This window comes from Hetaerina americana, unplaced genomic scaffold (genome assembly GCF_022747635.1).
Source record: "Hetaerina americana unplaced genomic scaffold, ioHetAmer1.1.p SCAF_7, whole genome shotgun sequence".
NCBI classification, from domain to species: domain Eukaryota; kingdom Metazoa; phylum Arthropoda; class Insecta; order Odonata; family Calopterygidae; genus Hetaerina; species Hetaerina americana.
In genome coordinates this window covers 31656611-31673373 of record NW_027287316.1, presented here as the reverse complement: position 1 = coordinate 31673373, position 16763 = coordinate 31656611, and the positions used below count along the sequence as shown (strand labels likewise).

Here is a 16763-nt window from a genome sequence, read left to right as displayed (position 1 = left end):
TTCCTCGATGTCCGATATTGAAAATGTATTGCATTTTAATGCACATTAGTGGATGACACTGTTAAAAGTTACTGTTGCTGCATCTCCAGCAGTTTCTTTGAAATTGAATTTTCATAAAATTAGCCTTCAGATTTAGTGAGATTGACTCTATTTGAGTGAAAGTGGTTATACATATGTTTTGAAAATCCTGGTGATATTTTTTAAAGGAATAAAATTGTGAATTCATTTCACAGGAGCAATTAGGCTTGGAACTCGTAGAGGGTGGCAGAGGTTTGGATGATGCAGAACTTCTATCCAAATGTGCTGATGTTATTAAATCAAGTGTCAAAACATGCCATCCACACTTTTATAACCAGCTTTATGGAGGCTTGGATCAATATGGATTAGCAGGTGCTTGGATCACGGAGTCACTCAATACTAATCAGTAAGGACTTCTTTTGCATTTCCTTGTGTTGATAAACAAAGGTTACTTTACTATTTATTTACAATGGAGTTATCCATTTAATAATTGTAATAGAGCATATAGCACTAATTTTTCTGCGCAACAAAGATGATTTTACAGTTTTCATGTAATTTAACATAATTGTTCATTAAAGCCACTATAAATTTCATGGTCTATATGGCATGATAGAGAAATTTAAAGTATAAGAGGATTCTTCTGTAGCTTGCAAATACACTTGGCTAGATGTCAATGGATTTGTATTTAGATCTCAGTCAAAATCCGAGCACTTCCTTTGTCAAAGTCTTGGTTGGTTGGTTGGTTGATATCAGCTGGTGATTCTACTAAAATAACTGTTATAGCATTTTCCTCATGCCTGGTTTGACTTAAATTAAAGAGAAACAGTTACTGCAAGCATAGTTCTGAAATTATTAAATGTTTAACATTTCATGGAATTGTGATGAATATTTAATTACAGTTTCAAATGGATATATATTTTTTGTACTACTAGGCCATATGACAGCATTGATTCTTTATGAACTTTTAGTTTAGCTTGTTGATAGTTTAATATCCATCTATTTTTATCTTCTCCCTAGCCATTGACACCTATCATTTGTTCCCTTTCATCAATATACCTTTAAAGTAATCAGTGGTCACACTACAAAATCTGTAAGCTTGGAAATTTTTTGAGAAGGGAATATCTTGCATACTAGCATGCAGCTTCCAATGAATTAACATGTCATGTCATTCCATTAATAAAATGTAAATATTTACTCATACATCATTCGATAAAAATAAATATGAGAAGCCATCAGAAGAAAAAACATTAATTATTCATTAAACAATGGAAACTTCACAAACAGTGCATGCATTAAGCTGGGTGGAGAATGTTGGGTTATCCCTTCCAAAAGAAGAATTTGTAGAACTATTTCGTTGACATTTTTTTCCAAAACTAGGTTCCAAATTATGCCAATGAATTCATCAGTTGCTCTCACAGACTCACTGCATAAAATATGTAGAATTTAGCTGGTATTAAAGACATTTAACGGACGTACTCCAGATGAAGTCAAGTGAACCCTTGTACATATTGTATCTTTATTTCTTATCCTTAACCAACTCCTGTTTTCTTAGACAAGGTTACCACAAAAATGTTATGTTTAACAACATCTAGATTGTTTTCCTTCTTTACCTGCAGATACACTTTTGAGGTTGCCCCAACTTTTACATTGGCAGAAAATGCTGTCCTTCGTCGGTGCTTGAAGCTCTTTGGTCTGCCAGAAAATGGAGATGGAATTTTTTCCCCAGGTAAAATAAAGTTTTTGTATTTTAAGAGATGGATCTCATTGGAAAAATAATGAGAATTGTACTTGTGAGATCAGCTTTGGCTCACTTACTAATCATTTCAAATCTCTCTACACCAAATAGTCAAGTGTTTTAAGATGAAAGACATAATATTTTTCCCTTTGCTGCACTTTAACATAAGAAATTTAATTGCAGTAGGAGTAATCACAGTACATCTATAGAAAGTCATGACGATTGAGCTCAGTGTTTCTGTGTATCCAATGTTTTTGACAAAGGGTCAATAAGATATACAAAGGGTCAGCCTTGGCAACAGCCGAGCCTTGATTTTGCCTGCTGCTCCAGAGGTTTGTAGGTTTGATTGACACCTCTGTAGGATTTCTTCCTCCAAAGACTTGGTTGTTTGTTGCTGTAAAATGTCTCCTCTGTTATTGTTCTATCCAACTGGCTTTAAATAAATAAATATAAAGGAATATAACCTGCTTCAACACATTTCTTCTTCAGTCATACGTTTTCCACATTTAATCCTCTTGGAACTTTTTTCATTTTTGAAAGAATGAAATTCATTGCTCTCTCCTTATTTTATAGGCGGAAGCATATCAAACATGTATGCCATGGTATTGGCCAGACATCAATCATGTCCTGAAGCTCGAAAAATTGGTCTACAATCATGTCCTCCGCTGGTAGCCTTTGCATCTCGGGATGTAAGTGATATATTAAAACTTGGTTTTTTTGGTTCACTCAATGTCCTTCAATGCTTCAAAATGGCATTAAAGTTGTAATAATGTGTTGTGATAGTTAATTTCAAAAATTAACTAAGAAAAGTTTTATTTGATTGGAAATATGCTAGTCAAGCAATTGGTGATAGTGTTAAATTTTTTTGTTTAAAAAAACCTCTTTGTATACCTACACAATGTTAGTCACAAGTCCAAAAATAGCAATATGGGAAATTGTACTTCCCATAAATCCAATTCTGTAATTTTTATTGAGTTTTAAATTTAATTGATTCATTAAATTGATAGTCTATATGTTTTAGACTAACTAGGCATTATACTTCGCTAGACTAATAATACTCTGGTGATGAGCCAAATCAGCTTGATGGGAATCAGAAGCATTTCACAAAGATCAACCCAATTATTAACCATTACTTTGTTTAGTGTACAGGCTGTATATATGGTCAGGTAATTATGATAGCCTGTGGAGGGAATTAAACATGAAGTTCCACACTGAAGAATTGAATATGATTACACATTCTGAGAGTTTTTCAGTTGCAAACAGTGGTTTGCAGTAATATAAATGCAAATAGAGATTAACAATGAAAAACGATTCCTGATTCCAATAATTCAGAATCTACCATTGAGTATAAGCTAATGGAAATCTTTCTATTCCAAGGCTCACTACTCCCTTCGGAAGGGTGCCAACTGGCTGGGATTAGGCACTGATAATATTATAGCAGTTCCTACAGACAGCCGGGGAAAGATGATTCCTGCAGAATTGGAAGCTGCAATTAAGGCCGTCAAGTATGGATCAAAGCATAGCAATGGAAATGTTTCGATGTAAGTCTCTTTGGAACATTACAGAGAAATTTTTACTTATCCCTCAATTTGACTAGTTAAATACCAGTTCTTTTATCTTATAAAAATGAGATAATATTCCAAAAAATAGAATGCATCAGGAAGAAAAAATATTGCCAAATACTGCAGTATAAAAGATAATCCTGCATGCATTTTTTAAATAATTTGCTCACTTTATCCCTTTGTCATCAGATTTGATTTGGATGTATGGTGAGCATATTATCTCAAAAAAAATTCCTGTACACATTATATGTATTCCTAGGCTGCGCTGTTTTCTAAGCTCTCTTGATTCTGATGGTAAATGGAACTAAAAATTACCCAAATCAGGGCTGCCCCAATGGGAAGTGTGATGTCCCTCATTGTGGTGGTAAGTTATCAAGGCATGCTAATTATCATAAATAAACAATATGTTGGCACACTATGTAGACATTTTTGCTGCTCTGATTTTATCATTCAAATTGTTTAATGTAAACATTATTTGTCTCCTTGACAACTGAGCATGCACCCCCAATGAAAGGGACATTCTGCACCTCTTTTTGGGTATATAAGATAGTAATTCAACACAGATTAGAAATGAATAAAAAACATGGTTATTCACAGTTTAAAAGGCATTAAAACATAACTTAGCAAAAATGTTCTCATTTGTCTTCAAGATATCCCAGAGTTTTAATAGAAAAATTAACCTAAAACAGGAATGGCACCCAAGATTCATTGGATTCAGCTGGAAGGAAGCCCTTCCTTGTAGTTGCTACAGCGGGTACTACAGTTCTTGGCTCATTTGACCCATTCGAGGAGATAGCTGACATATGCCAGAGGCATGGACTTTGGTTTCACGTTGATGTGAGCAATATTCAATAAATTTGCTTCCCAGTTGAATTTTAGCATGTTCAATCTTGAATGCACTTCTAATTAATGTCTAATTCACTTATACATTTAACAATTTACATTTTAGATATTTCTGGCATACATGCATATTTTTTTTTAATTGTTCCAATCTTTTGTTTGACAGGCATGTTGGGGTGGAAGCCTTATGCTATCAAAACAGCTTCGTGGCATTCTGAATGGGATAGAAAGGTATGTGTCTTGGACCCAAGAGTGGTTTTTAAAAGTAAAAATAAAATTTTAACTTTAGAATAAAGGAATTACATAGATTGTGACTCCAGTTCCTCATTTCAAATAGGAATTCATGAGATTTCCCAAAGTTAAATTGTATGAAGAGATTAAGTAATGAGAAAGTATGTAAGTGATTCCTGGCAATTTTTTTGGTCCTTAGTTTGACTTGTAATTTATTAGATGCATGAATATCAAAGAAAAGTGTCCAAATGTGTTAAAATTATTGTAATGCTTAAGCCCTGAGTTAGTACTCATGGAATATTCCCTTACTTCATGACTTTCTTTCCTACCTTCTTGTGTGTACAAAGTATAAAGAAATTCTGAAATATCTTATGAAAGATATTGATGAAAATGATTAAGTTTCAAAAAGTTACTTGATACCTTAAATATATGACTAAGAGCTTTAGCCATGCACTACTTTCACCTCCTATGCAGGGAGAGTGGCTCTTTTAATTTCCTCGCTCATCATTGTAGCAAGCATATAGAGGCTCACATTGTATTCATTTAATGTGTTGCCCATCTCTGAAATCTGCTGAAAATATTTTTTGTGATAAGCTTTGGAATCATGTATGTGTGAAAATGAGTTATACACAGTATAGCGGTGGAATGTATCCCTACCTGTTGAAAGATAAGAAAAAACTCACTTCAGTTAATGGGTTAAAGAGTCTGTCAGCTGTCATTCAAAAAATTGTCTTTTTTTGTGTCTGGAAATAATATGTTATTGCGGTGTAGTTAAGTAGCATTTTAGACACTCCCTTAAATTAATAATACTTACCCATATGGATTTTTGTCACCACATGAAACTTTTTCTCTAATAATTCTAAATTCATTTTTTCTCTTTGTGATAGTTTAATGGAATTGAAAATTTGATCATCCTACATGCACGACTAATATTTAAAATTTTGAACAATATTATGGTCTTAGAATTTGGTGGAATATTTTAGATTAAGATTGTTAGAATAATATGCTGGAGCATAATGAATAAACACAATGATACTTTAATAGAAAGTATGAATATTGCATGAGTAAATAGAATTATGCATAGTTTTATGAATACTGAGTGAATGTTACTAAGCATAGTGTCCTTGAGATTGACTTGTTTCTTTGAATAACCCTAAATAGTGTAGAAATTATTATACACATTAATGTATTCTATCATGAAAATCTTCTCTTAACAGGGCAGATTCAATTTCTTGGAACCCTCATAAAATGCTAGGAGCTCCTTTGCAGTGTGCAGTTTTTTTGGTTCGACATGAGGTAAGAGCAGCCGTAAATACTATTTGTCAAAGGAAAAATGTTATTTGAAACAAGTATGAAGACTTTTGTTGTCTCAGGCGTAACTTTGTGGAATTTGCATAACATATTGAAATGTAATGAAATAATTGTCTTTGTAATTCCACACACTTTATTTAAAAACACAACCCAGGTTTCGACGTTGAACGTCATCGATGACATTCAACGTCGAAACCTGGGTCGTGTTTTTAAATAAAGTGTGTGGAATTACAAAGTCAATTATTTCATTACATTTCAAAGTATGAAGACATTGAAAGCATTCCTCATTAAATTTTGTCAAATTTCCTAACTTCATGTTTTCCTTATAGGGGCTAATGCACAAGTGCAACTCTGCCTCAGCCACCTATCTGTTCCAGCAGGATAAATTCTATGATGCATCATATGATACAGGCGACAAAAGCATTCAGTGTGGGCGCAAAGTTGATGCCTTCAAGCTGTGGCTGATGTGGGCTGCAAGAGGTGATATTGGCCTTAGCTCACTGGTGGAGAATGCTGTAGATTGCTCAAGGTAGCCTGTTATGTTATACTATGTGTTCTAAGCTTTGACTGGTATTCCACTTCATCTGTGATTTCCTTATTGTAAGAAAAAAGGCATGTTGATAAGGTAGTTGACAGAAATGATATTTCAGAAATGATATTTCAGAAATGATATTTCAGAAATGATAACTTTAGAAAGATAATAAGATCAATTGCATCTTTTTTCCTTGATGATTTCTCAGTAGTATTTATTCACTAGTATATGGTTTTTACACTTGGAGAGCAGCTGATCTTAATTAAAAGGAATTGTGCTATGCAGTAGGAAGAGAAATGAGTGTGTTTAAATGTTGGGAATATTCCCTTTCAATTTATAACATATTTTCCATACTTTTTATAACATAGACCAACTCGAGGACTTTCTTTTTTAACTTGTTACTATTGGTCAACTTAAGGTTAATTTCTATTTGAACTTCACAAAATACATGAAGATTTTAATTGCTTTTTAGTTATGTCATTTGCTGGCCTCAGGACTGATAACTGAGCTAGGTTAAAAGAATGCCATCCTAATTTTCTCAATTTTTTCTTAAGGTACTTCTTGAAGTTGATAACTGATCGGCCTGGCTTCAAATTGGTTCTTCCTTCCTTTGAATGCACCAATATCTGCTTTTGGTTCATCCCTCCCAGACTTCGTCATGTTCCAGAAACTCAAAACTGGTGGGCTGATTTAGAAAAGGTAATTCTCAAATTCTCTTCATTAAATGTGCACTGGCTGACCTTATCCACTTTATTCTTCAACACTCCTTGGCTAATGGTGGGTGTTGGGTTGGTGTGGTGGCTAATTTACTGGCTTCCCACTGCAAGGTTCCAGGTTCAAATTCTGGCGATGGTTGTATTTTTCAGAGGTACCTCAATCCGTACTTTGAGTATGTCATCCATTGGATGGGTTAAACTGTGGACCTTGGTGCCTTTTATTGAGAGTAAGCAAATGTTAATGCCAGGTGTCTCTCAAAGCTTCCCTGATTACCTGAAAGTCCTCCCTAGACCAAATTTTCCACCTATCCCTTATGGTGCAAGTGATGTTAGCCCTCACTTGCCTCCCCTAATAACTCTTTTGTACTGCTAAATGGTTAATTGCCACATGAAATGCACTTCAAACATTGTTCTCAAGGGCGGACCCTTAAGGAACACCTATATCCATCATCAAGGGTTTTGAGATTGCAAATGATTCTGACTCAACTGAGTACCACAACTGCTTCTGATCTTCCTGTCAGAAAAGATTTCATCCATTGGTTGGCTATCCCAGAAATTCCATTTTCCTAAAATTTGAGTTTAAATTTAAAAAGTAGTTCTGCATGATCAACTGGGTCAAAAGCCTATTTAAAGTCATAGAAACACCCATTACATTATTCCATTTGTAAAGTTCAACTAGGATATCATGAGTGAATTTACTTATTGAAGTTTCAATTTATTTATTTTTCATGAAGCCAAATACATTACTTGTTCCAGAATATTGGGGAAAACAGACATGTCTATAATTATTCATGTTTTGTGGGTGATTTAATTTGAATATCATAAATAGTAACTTAATATAGTTGATTCTGTGGATCATTGGTGATAACATATTGCATATTTCAATGTCATGAAATATATTAATGCATTTTGTATAAATAGTTCCTATTTGCCTATGTATTTGATTCTTTATGGATCAAGGCTTTAATAACTTCCCATGGAAATTAATATGGACGGTTACTGAGTTGGAAACAGGGCTGTATCTGATCTGTATAGTCTGTAACTGAGGTTATTTGAAACATCTGTAATTGGGCTGAATTTAAACTTGGCTGGACTAGGTTGTATAGATATGGTATGGACTATATGGATATTGTTTGGACTGAACTATGCTTTCAAGTGAACCTCCCTCCCTTCCTATCAATTAATCTGCCTCAAACAAATCATGCAAAAATAATCAGTTTGTTATGTCATTTATAAAATCTGGTCAGTGATTAATCTCCATTTCCAACAAACAATATCAAGCCTATTAATTGGGTTACTATAATTCTAAAACCAAAATTTCATAATCTCATGATTGTCAGTTAAACTAATGTATATTAAACAAATTAGGTGGTATAGCTGAGCAAGCATTTTCTTGAACATCCTTCTACATATTCAGTATTGTTCATATGCATTGAAAACTCTACTCAGATCCTGGTTTTTGCTAATATCGAGTTTTCCAAATACTGTAATATCAATTCAAATCAATTAACACATTTCCAATAATAGCACATAATTAAAGGGTCATCAGCATAAGAAGCAAAAGAGAATACATTAATATAATAAATTTGAATTCAATATATTGTCAAGAAATTGTTAACCTTTCAATATTTGTTTACACCAGACCAAAATGAATCAAACATTGAAGAACTTCACAAACTTAGTCAGTAAGCCTAAAATATTGAAATAATATTAATATGAAATATTGTTTGATGTAATTTTTGTTATTTTATAGAATAAAGTAGCTTTATGTAAATGCTTTCAGGATATTTTGCCTCTCAATTGTCCACTAAATCATGAGCAAATTTTTTATTTTGGTCTTTCGTTAAACATGCGAAACATATAACAAAGATATAATATTTGTAATTGTTTACATGGCTGGTACTGGGACCTGAAAGAATGGATGTGCTATCAAGGCAAATATGCAATCAAGAATGCTTTTATAAGAGTCCACCAAATTATCTGTGTGTTGTAAATATTCTATCATTCTCTCTTCTTGAAAAAATGTATTGATGATAGTGTTACAAGGTCTCTGAAAATTAGCATATGAGATGATTTCACATTTTTGTTTATTTTTTAATTACTAGGTTTTGGCAGCTAATTTTTATTGTACATGGACATTATTTATTCTTTACTATTCAGCAACCATGTCTTCTCATAATAATTTTTTTAATTTAGGAACATTCAAGTAATGGTAAACGTACATCAATCCATGAGATTTCTTTAACTGTGTTGCTCATTCAAATGACTTTTCTTGAAAGGTGGCTCCAAAGCTTAAGGAAAAGATGATTCTGGAAGGCAGTCTCATGATTGGTTATCAGCCACTGGCTCATCAAAAATTGCCAAACTTCTTCAGATTCGTTGTGACATGTCACCCTCCACCAACACATGCTCACATGGAATTTGTATTACATGAGATTGAACGCCTTGGTGAAGACTTATGAATTTAAAAATCCTGAAGAATTGATGAACCAAAGACATTATGAAGAGGATTAGGTGAAGTATTTCATAGTGAGTTGTATGTGAGGTGTAGGGAGAGTATTTGCATAGTGTGTGTGTGTGTGTGTGTGTATGTTTGTATGTGAAAGAAATACTCATCAATTTGAATTTTGCCATTGGAATAAATATATTTATATTTCTTTGAACATATAACACTTACTTGGGGCCAATGTTTTACAGTTATGTATGTGAGAAGTTATTATAATTCATCCTAAAGTTATTATTTTTTATGGAAATAGGATCAAAGAATATGAAGATCAGATTATTGTTCCATAAGTGTGTTAAATAATTATAAATATTTTAACTGAATGAAAATATTGAAGCAAAATGGTTCCAATGAAAGTCATTATTTTTTCATTTTTAATTCCTTTGGATATACATTCGTACTTTGTTTTATGAAGTTAATGTGATTTTTTCACATGAATATTTCAACTTATGCAGCATCCATTTATGCTATGCCAAAGTGAAAAATGATTGTGATTCTAAAATTTTAAGATGTATTATTAATGGAAAAACCTATTAAATATATTTCAACTCTACTACATGTATTGCATATGTCCCATTATGTGGATAATTTATGTGATGTACTTAGAGATGTATTTATGAAAAACATAAAAAATGTTGATATTTTTGACTATTAAAATAAATTCCTATTGATATCTTATTTTGTCTTCCTTTTATTAATCAATAATTGTCTGTGAAAACGTCATGGAAATATCTGGATGATGTGCAATTATAATGCATGCATCTTTGTGTCTTAATGTGCTATAAGGGTCCAGCATTGAATTGATTTGCAGCCATTTGGGGGAATTCCAATTGATATAGAAGAATGAATTATTATTATCAAATATAGTCTACCAGTCAAGTCAGCTATTTTATGGACATAGGCAAACCAATGATACACTTCTAAGTCCTGACAAAGACTACTCAATACACCACATCGCCCTGCATTACAAATAAAAATTATAAGCTCCTACTCTCTATCACTCTTTAGCTTCTGTCCAAAGGGCATTATTCCTTCCTTACTCATTATTTACCCTGCATTCTCTCGTCTATTAGTCTTCAATATTTTATTACCATTCAACATCCCTTCATTCAATTTTCATGCCATCTTTGGAATTCTCCAAGCAACCTTTTCTATTTCTCTACCATGTAGAACTTAGTTTTCTTTCAACCAATTGCACTTTTTTCATCTTCCCCCAGGCAGAGTTTCTGGGCTGCACATGTCAATGCACCATATGAATATTTTCAATAATTTTTTCCTTAACTTTATTTAAGGTATTTTTTTATAAACTTCCTCCTCTCTGAAAAATTTTCTAAAACCAATTTAATTCTTTGATATATTTTCTGCTTGGCCCACTTTTTGTCTAAAACACCACCTAGAAGGTCGATCACTCTTGCTGTAGTTAATCCAACTTTCATGTTTATCTTAGCATTCATTTATATTATGTGAGAACCTCATAATTTTCATTTTATTTCCGTATTAATTCTCGCCTCATACCTATCTCATTGGTTCTGCTACACGCTCAGCAAAAATTGCAATCTCTTGGCTTACTGCCTAATTAAAGCTTGATCTTCAGCAAATCAGATCTAATTAATTCCCTATGCATGAGTCCTTTCTTTCCAACCATTCCAACTTACTTAATTGTAATGACAGCAGCCACTAGGAAAATATGCAGGAAAAATAGCACTTGATCTTTTCTCTAATTCCAACAATATAACCATCAAAATAGACAGTAGCATTTCCAGCAAGTGAGCATGCATAGTAGTCATAGAAATTCATAGCAGAAAAATGCATTTTGAGGCCCAGGCATTAGTATGGTGGATCAGCTCATATCAAGGTGATTCTAGGCGCTCTCAGCTTCGCCTATGATTCTAGGCACTCTCAGCTCTGTGATTTTTCATTTTCCAGATCTTTATGCAAAACTATAGGCAGCGCACAGAAAGAGATATTGGCCTGATTCCCTTAACTCTGAGTATGGATTGCACATATCACACGGCTCAGCACAGGGTGAGCTCTGCCATTACATATCAAAGCAACATCTGGGTTTATTACTGCAGTTGTTTGATGCTATTTCATATTTGCATAGGGATGCAGAGTTGCTCATAAAACTGCACTGAGGTGTGAATTAGCAGGAACAGGGAGTACATATGTGAGCCTCAGATGCAGAGTGTGGATTTAGTGCATTACCCATTCATTAACAAAATTGTCCTCACTGGTAATATATTCAGAGACTGCCTAAATGGCATTCTTCTTTTTGCTCTCTCATAATGACCAAAGGATCAATAGATGTTAACATGGATATCATTATTTTGCCACAAAATTAGGTCTAAGGAATTAGAGGAAAACATCCACATTTTAGAAGTAGAAAAATATCCATTTGAGTTGTTATTTATGTCCAGGTAAACTTTGAGCTAGCAATTGACAATTGTCACTTGGCTTTTTCTAATATGCAATGAATATATTTTATTTTGGAGTGAATGCTGATAGTTAATGGTCTCCTGCATCAAAAGAAATATACCTATACTATGTATAGGTTAAACTCATGGCCAAGTTTGGACTTCGACCTAGGACCTTTGGGTTAGTGTACATATGTATTACCCACCTGATTAAACACTGCCAATTTATCACATTGGTTTTGTAATTCATTTAAAAATCAGAATGATTCCATATCCTACTCATTGAAAATATGAAGTGCTATCACTCACAATGGACTTAAATGAAAAATCGCGATTTATGTGAAGAACATTTAGTCTAGAAGAAATCCACCGTAGTAGTACAATAAAGGCTAGGCATCAAGTCTTCTCCAGCTATCATTAACTTCCATTGCTTTGGGGTATAAATCAGTCACATAATCATAAAGAAAGAGCAATACCCATATCCTAAGGTGTCTAGGAGGATAATGAAAAGTCTTTGCTTATGTAAACCTCGGATTAAGGCTCTTGCCCAATTTTTTCCTACTCTCACACAGGAAGTAATAATTTTAAAATATCCTCTCCTTGCTAGTGTGGTGAGGGTATTTCTTATGCATCTGATGTGAGCGCAAGGAGCAATGGGCCAGGACTAGGCCAACAAATAAAATGTTTGCAATGGAATGTCCCTTTGAGAAATGTTAAAGCCTGTGTTTTCCAAATATTTTGATTGTGTACACCTAAGACAAAAAACTGTACAGTACTAACTCGTAAATAAAGATCCTAAAAAATACATTAATTAAAATGTATGAATAAATAAATAAAATATACATATATAAACCATAAACACAGTAATCAACCCGAAGGTCAGTTTAGTAGGTAGTGTTCAGTCAGTAATAAGCCCTATACGGGGTGTGAAAATTCACACATCAGGGAAGAGGGGGCCAGTTCCTTTCCTTGTGCCGGTTATGGTTTTCCAGGAAGACCTGGTACCCGAAAAATCACTTTACTTTGGGTGGAGCTGCAGGTGCCCCGAGTACCTTGTCCGGGAATCGAACCCGGGACCCTCTGATCAGCAGTCAAACGCTCTACCCACTGGACTACCGCGACTATCGTCTTTTAAAAAGTCTATGCCACCCTGATGGTAGTCGTGGTAGAATCAGTTTTCCTGATACGTAGATACCCATCTGTATGAAGTATGCCGGTTTCCTGATACTGTGTTTGAGTCGCCTTTGCCCTTTCCATTGAGCTTGAGTTAAAGCAGTCTGGGGCATGTCTTGCCTGCTGTCTTCATGACTTCAGCTGGGATACTGTCCGGGACAAGCGCTTTAACGTTGTGCACTGAAGTAGCTGCTGTCTGAAGTTTCACATTCATGAAAGGAAGCGCATCCTCTGCAATTGATTTCAGCTCTCTCGATTCTTTTTTCATGTTCCAGGAATAAGGCATCAGCGATGCGGTCCAGGGTCTTCGCATCCCTTGGGGTATAACTTGCCAAACTTTCAAAGCTTTTCGCATGAATAGTTCGTTAGTGAGCCCACCCCCCAAGGTTCGTTTTCGACCTTATCGCATCTTTCCAGTGGTGAGACAAATGTGTATTACGTGGGCTGTTGTACTGAATTTTCACTACTAAATTTAGCGAGCCATGTGCCCTCTTTCAGTAAGTATACCGTAGTTCCCCTTCCTCTTTGCGTATCTCCGCACTTCAATAAATACATGTAGTAGTAATTAAGTTTGTGTCTTTTGAGATCGTTCGCTTATGTATGTGAGAGCATGTCTACTTATGAATCTAAAATCGTAAAAGAATTAATTGCACAGATTAATTCTTTTACGATTCTTTGCGCCTTCGATTTACGAAGGCGCAAAAGCACCTTCTCTAGTATTTGTGGACGAATATAAGGAATATAAGCTGCTAAATGAAACAGTTTCTGGCGTCACTTGGTGGAAATTCTTCATATTGAAATTAAATTTAAAATACTTCGCCTTTCCACATAAACCACTTTTATTACTACCTAGGTTTCGTTATGGTATAACATCATCAGGTTGATGATGATGTTGATATGATAACCTTCGATGATGACGTTGATATGATAACCTGATTGTCATGTTGATGATGATAACCTGATGATGTTATATCATAACGAAACCTAGGTAGTAATAAAAGTGGTTTATGTGGAAAGGCGAAGTATTTTAAATTTAATTTCAATATAAGCTGCCCCAAGTTGTTTAAAGTCATATGCATTTTGAGTAAGCAAAAGTGATATACTAATCATTAATGTATAGAAACTTCAATATTCATTAAACTAATAATCTCCGAGAAAATAAACACCATTCGAATGTTATTTTACGTCAAAATAGTAGCGTTTTGTCGAGAATATTTAAAAATACAAAGTCTCTCCTATTCCGCGGAGCCCGCGATCGCAGCCTGCGGCAAGATTCCACTTTCTCTTTTCTCCCTACACCGGCCGCGCGAGCGGTTCATCTAGAAATGTTATTCGCCGATTATACCATGCGTAAGTATTGAAAGAAGAAAAAACCCACCTCTTGGTTGGAGGCCCACTTAGGTACACCTAAACCCGATCATAAAAATGAAAATTTTATTAGCTCAGCAATGAGGGATGTTACACTTTCCTCTGTTGTCTGGTTGCGAAGTTATTTGGCTAGGAAAATACAGAATTTTAATTCTCGTTTCTCATTTGTTTTTCCTCCTTACGTAGCATCAGAATCAGCCTTCGGCCCATTTAATTACCCTCGGTGGTTTTTCTTTATCCTTGAGGTAACCTTGAGCGACCTTCAACGTCGCGGATTTCCCCTGCTTTGACCTTCAACTGCCCATTTCCGCGTGGAAATCGCCGATATTTGCGGCGCAGAAAAACTTGAGTTTTTGAGCTTTTCGAGCAAAGGCCCCAAAGGGTTAATTTTGGCCATGAAATTAGGGACGAATTCCACCGCAGTCGAGGGGCAGCTCCGTGGCGCTGTATAACAAGGCGGTAACTTCGAACGGGGGGAATCAAAGAGCCCGTGTTTTCGTGACCCGTTACGACTGTATAAATGACTTTTTCTGAGTATTTGCTCCTTTGGGAATTATAAAATTATGATAATTGATCAATTAAAATAGACTTATTACAATTTTAATAAATTTTTGTGGGCTCAAGGATTAAATAAATGAGAAGGCACTCTACTTCATGAATTCCGCCGGTGGGTTCGAGGATATTTGATGCTTGGGAATACATAGATTTCACTCATTTAAGATGTTATTTCAAAGCCCTGTTGAATATACTTCCCCCTAAATTCGTACTGATGTATCTGCCCTTCAGGATCTGAACTCGATAGACTTCCCGGTCTGCTGCCGAGTGCTGTTTTCATTATACAATCACAGGCGTATCAACTTTTTGAGGATAAGAGTTCAATGAACTCACCAGAGGCTTCACATTCGGTGCCGAATGCATCCAAAATGTTATTGATGGTATATATTGAGCACCCAGATTATATGAATAGATAATGGAACCTAGACGTTCAGGTAGTAGATAGAGATGAATTTCTTTCAATTTGAGTCTCAATGTGGTCAAATTGACTTGTAAATAGAACTATAATTTAAATGTTGTCCCATATGATTGATTATAGATCTCGATAAAAATGTTGGGTTGGTTTCAACAAAGCTTCAACCAAAGTCTAATCAACAATGATAACATCATCAAAATCAACTCTCATTATACTCTGTGAGTAACCATATTCGTTTCTTTTCATTGAAAGATATTTCGTTGGTCACAAATTCCGCACTGATAACGTCCAGCTTATTTTTTTTAATTTTTGAAATGTAAAAAGCGGTCGAAGGTTAATTACTGCAGCCGTAAATTTACAGAACTAAATATATTACAGGGTGCGGCAACATAACTTCCTTTTTTGAAAGCGTTTTGCGTTTGAAAAAAGTAAGTTATGTTGCCGCACCCTACTATATCTCGGCTGAGGCGGGGAGACTAGGGATAGAGTCTATTTAAGCATTAGAAGCACCGGGGAGGGGATATTGTGAAAAAGATTGCTCCTAACAGTATTTATTTTCAAAAAGCTTCAGCCTTTTTTGAAGGAAGGTGAACCGTGTATACTCATTGCCCAGCGCCGTCCATAAACGATGGAACACGGTATCGGCAATTTCAATCTCCCCTCTATTGCCACACTCGAGATATTCACCTTAAAATTACCCCATAAATACCCACCCCACCCCATAATGATAATTTTGCAGGTTATATTTGCCGTTGCGCAATGGCCAAAATTCGTCAGACTTTTCTTGCGGGGTTCGGACCTCACGAAATGCGTATTTGCTAGTCACCCACTTGCAGAATACAAGGTGAACAGACGACACAGAAAAGCTTCTAGAGTAAAATTTACGGAAAGGGTAGAGTATTAAATAAATAAATAAATAAATATATATATATATATATATATATATATATACATACATACATATATAACTGAATTGATTGCCCTCTCTCCAAGTATATTCTTCAATTGGGCGGTCGGGTATCGGGACGGGAGATAGATTAATTCAAATTATCACAGCCACCCTGAAACCACGGGTAGAAAAACCGTTCTTCAACCCCTCTTCACGGAGCGTCGCAGTGAGCCTAACCCCCCCAACACCAGTGACGCCATTTATGGACCTAACGTGGACCCTGACCCACCCGCAGAACGATCATATCTGGTGCCTGAATGCAGGCCACCCCGCGCTGCAGACAGGACACCGTTGGTTGCAGATATTCCCAGTGGGGCCTTGATAGCGGTCGTAGTGTGTAAAATCTTCGGGGATTATTTAACCTGGCTTAATGGCAAACGGGTAAGAAAGATGTCTGACAGAGGTCAGCTGGATCAAGCATGAATTTCGGTTCGCACGGGT

General features: G+C 35.2%; 1 protein-coding gene across 1 annotated transcript in view; it reads left to right on the top strand.

Annotated features, from left to right (window-relative positions):
• The window catches only part of LOC139696344 (cysteine sulfinic acid decarboxylase-like), a 63758-nt gene extending 54095 nt beyond the window's left edge, over positions 1-9663 (top strand). The window contains exons 2-11 of the mRNA XM_071595064.1: positions 234-424; positions 1635-1744; positions 2327-2442; positions 3131-3294; positions 4005-4152; positions 4322-4386; positions 5604-5682; positions 6027-6226; positions 6784-6928; positions 9225-9663. Of these exons, the coding sequence (XP_071451165.1) occupies positions 234-424; positions 1635-1744; positions 2327-2442; positions 3131-3294; positions 4005-4152; positions 4322-4386; positions 5604-5682; positions 6027-6226; positions 6784-6928; positions 9225-9407 (1401 nt within the window). The 3' untranslated portion in view covers positions 9408-9663. The remainder of the gene's footprint in view (positions 1-233; positions 425-1634; positions 1745-2326; positions 2443-3130; positions 3295-4004; positions 4153-4321; positions 4387-5603; positions 5683-6026; positions 6227-6783; positions 6929-9224) is intronic.
• Positions 9664-16763: the final 7100 nt, after the last annotated feature.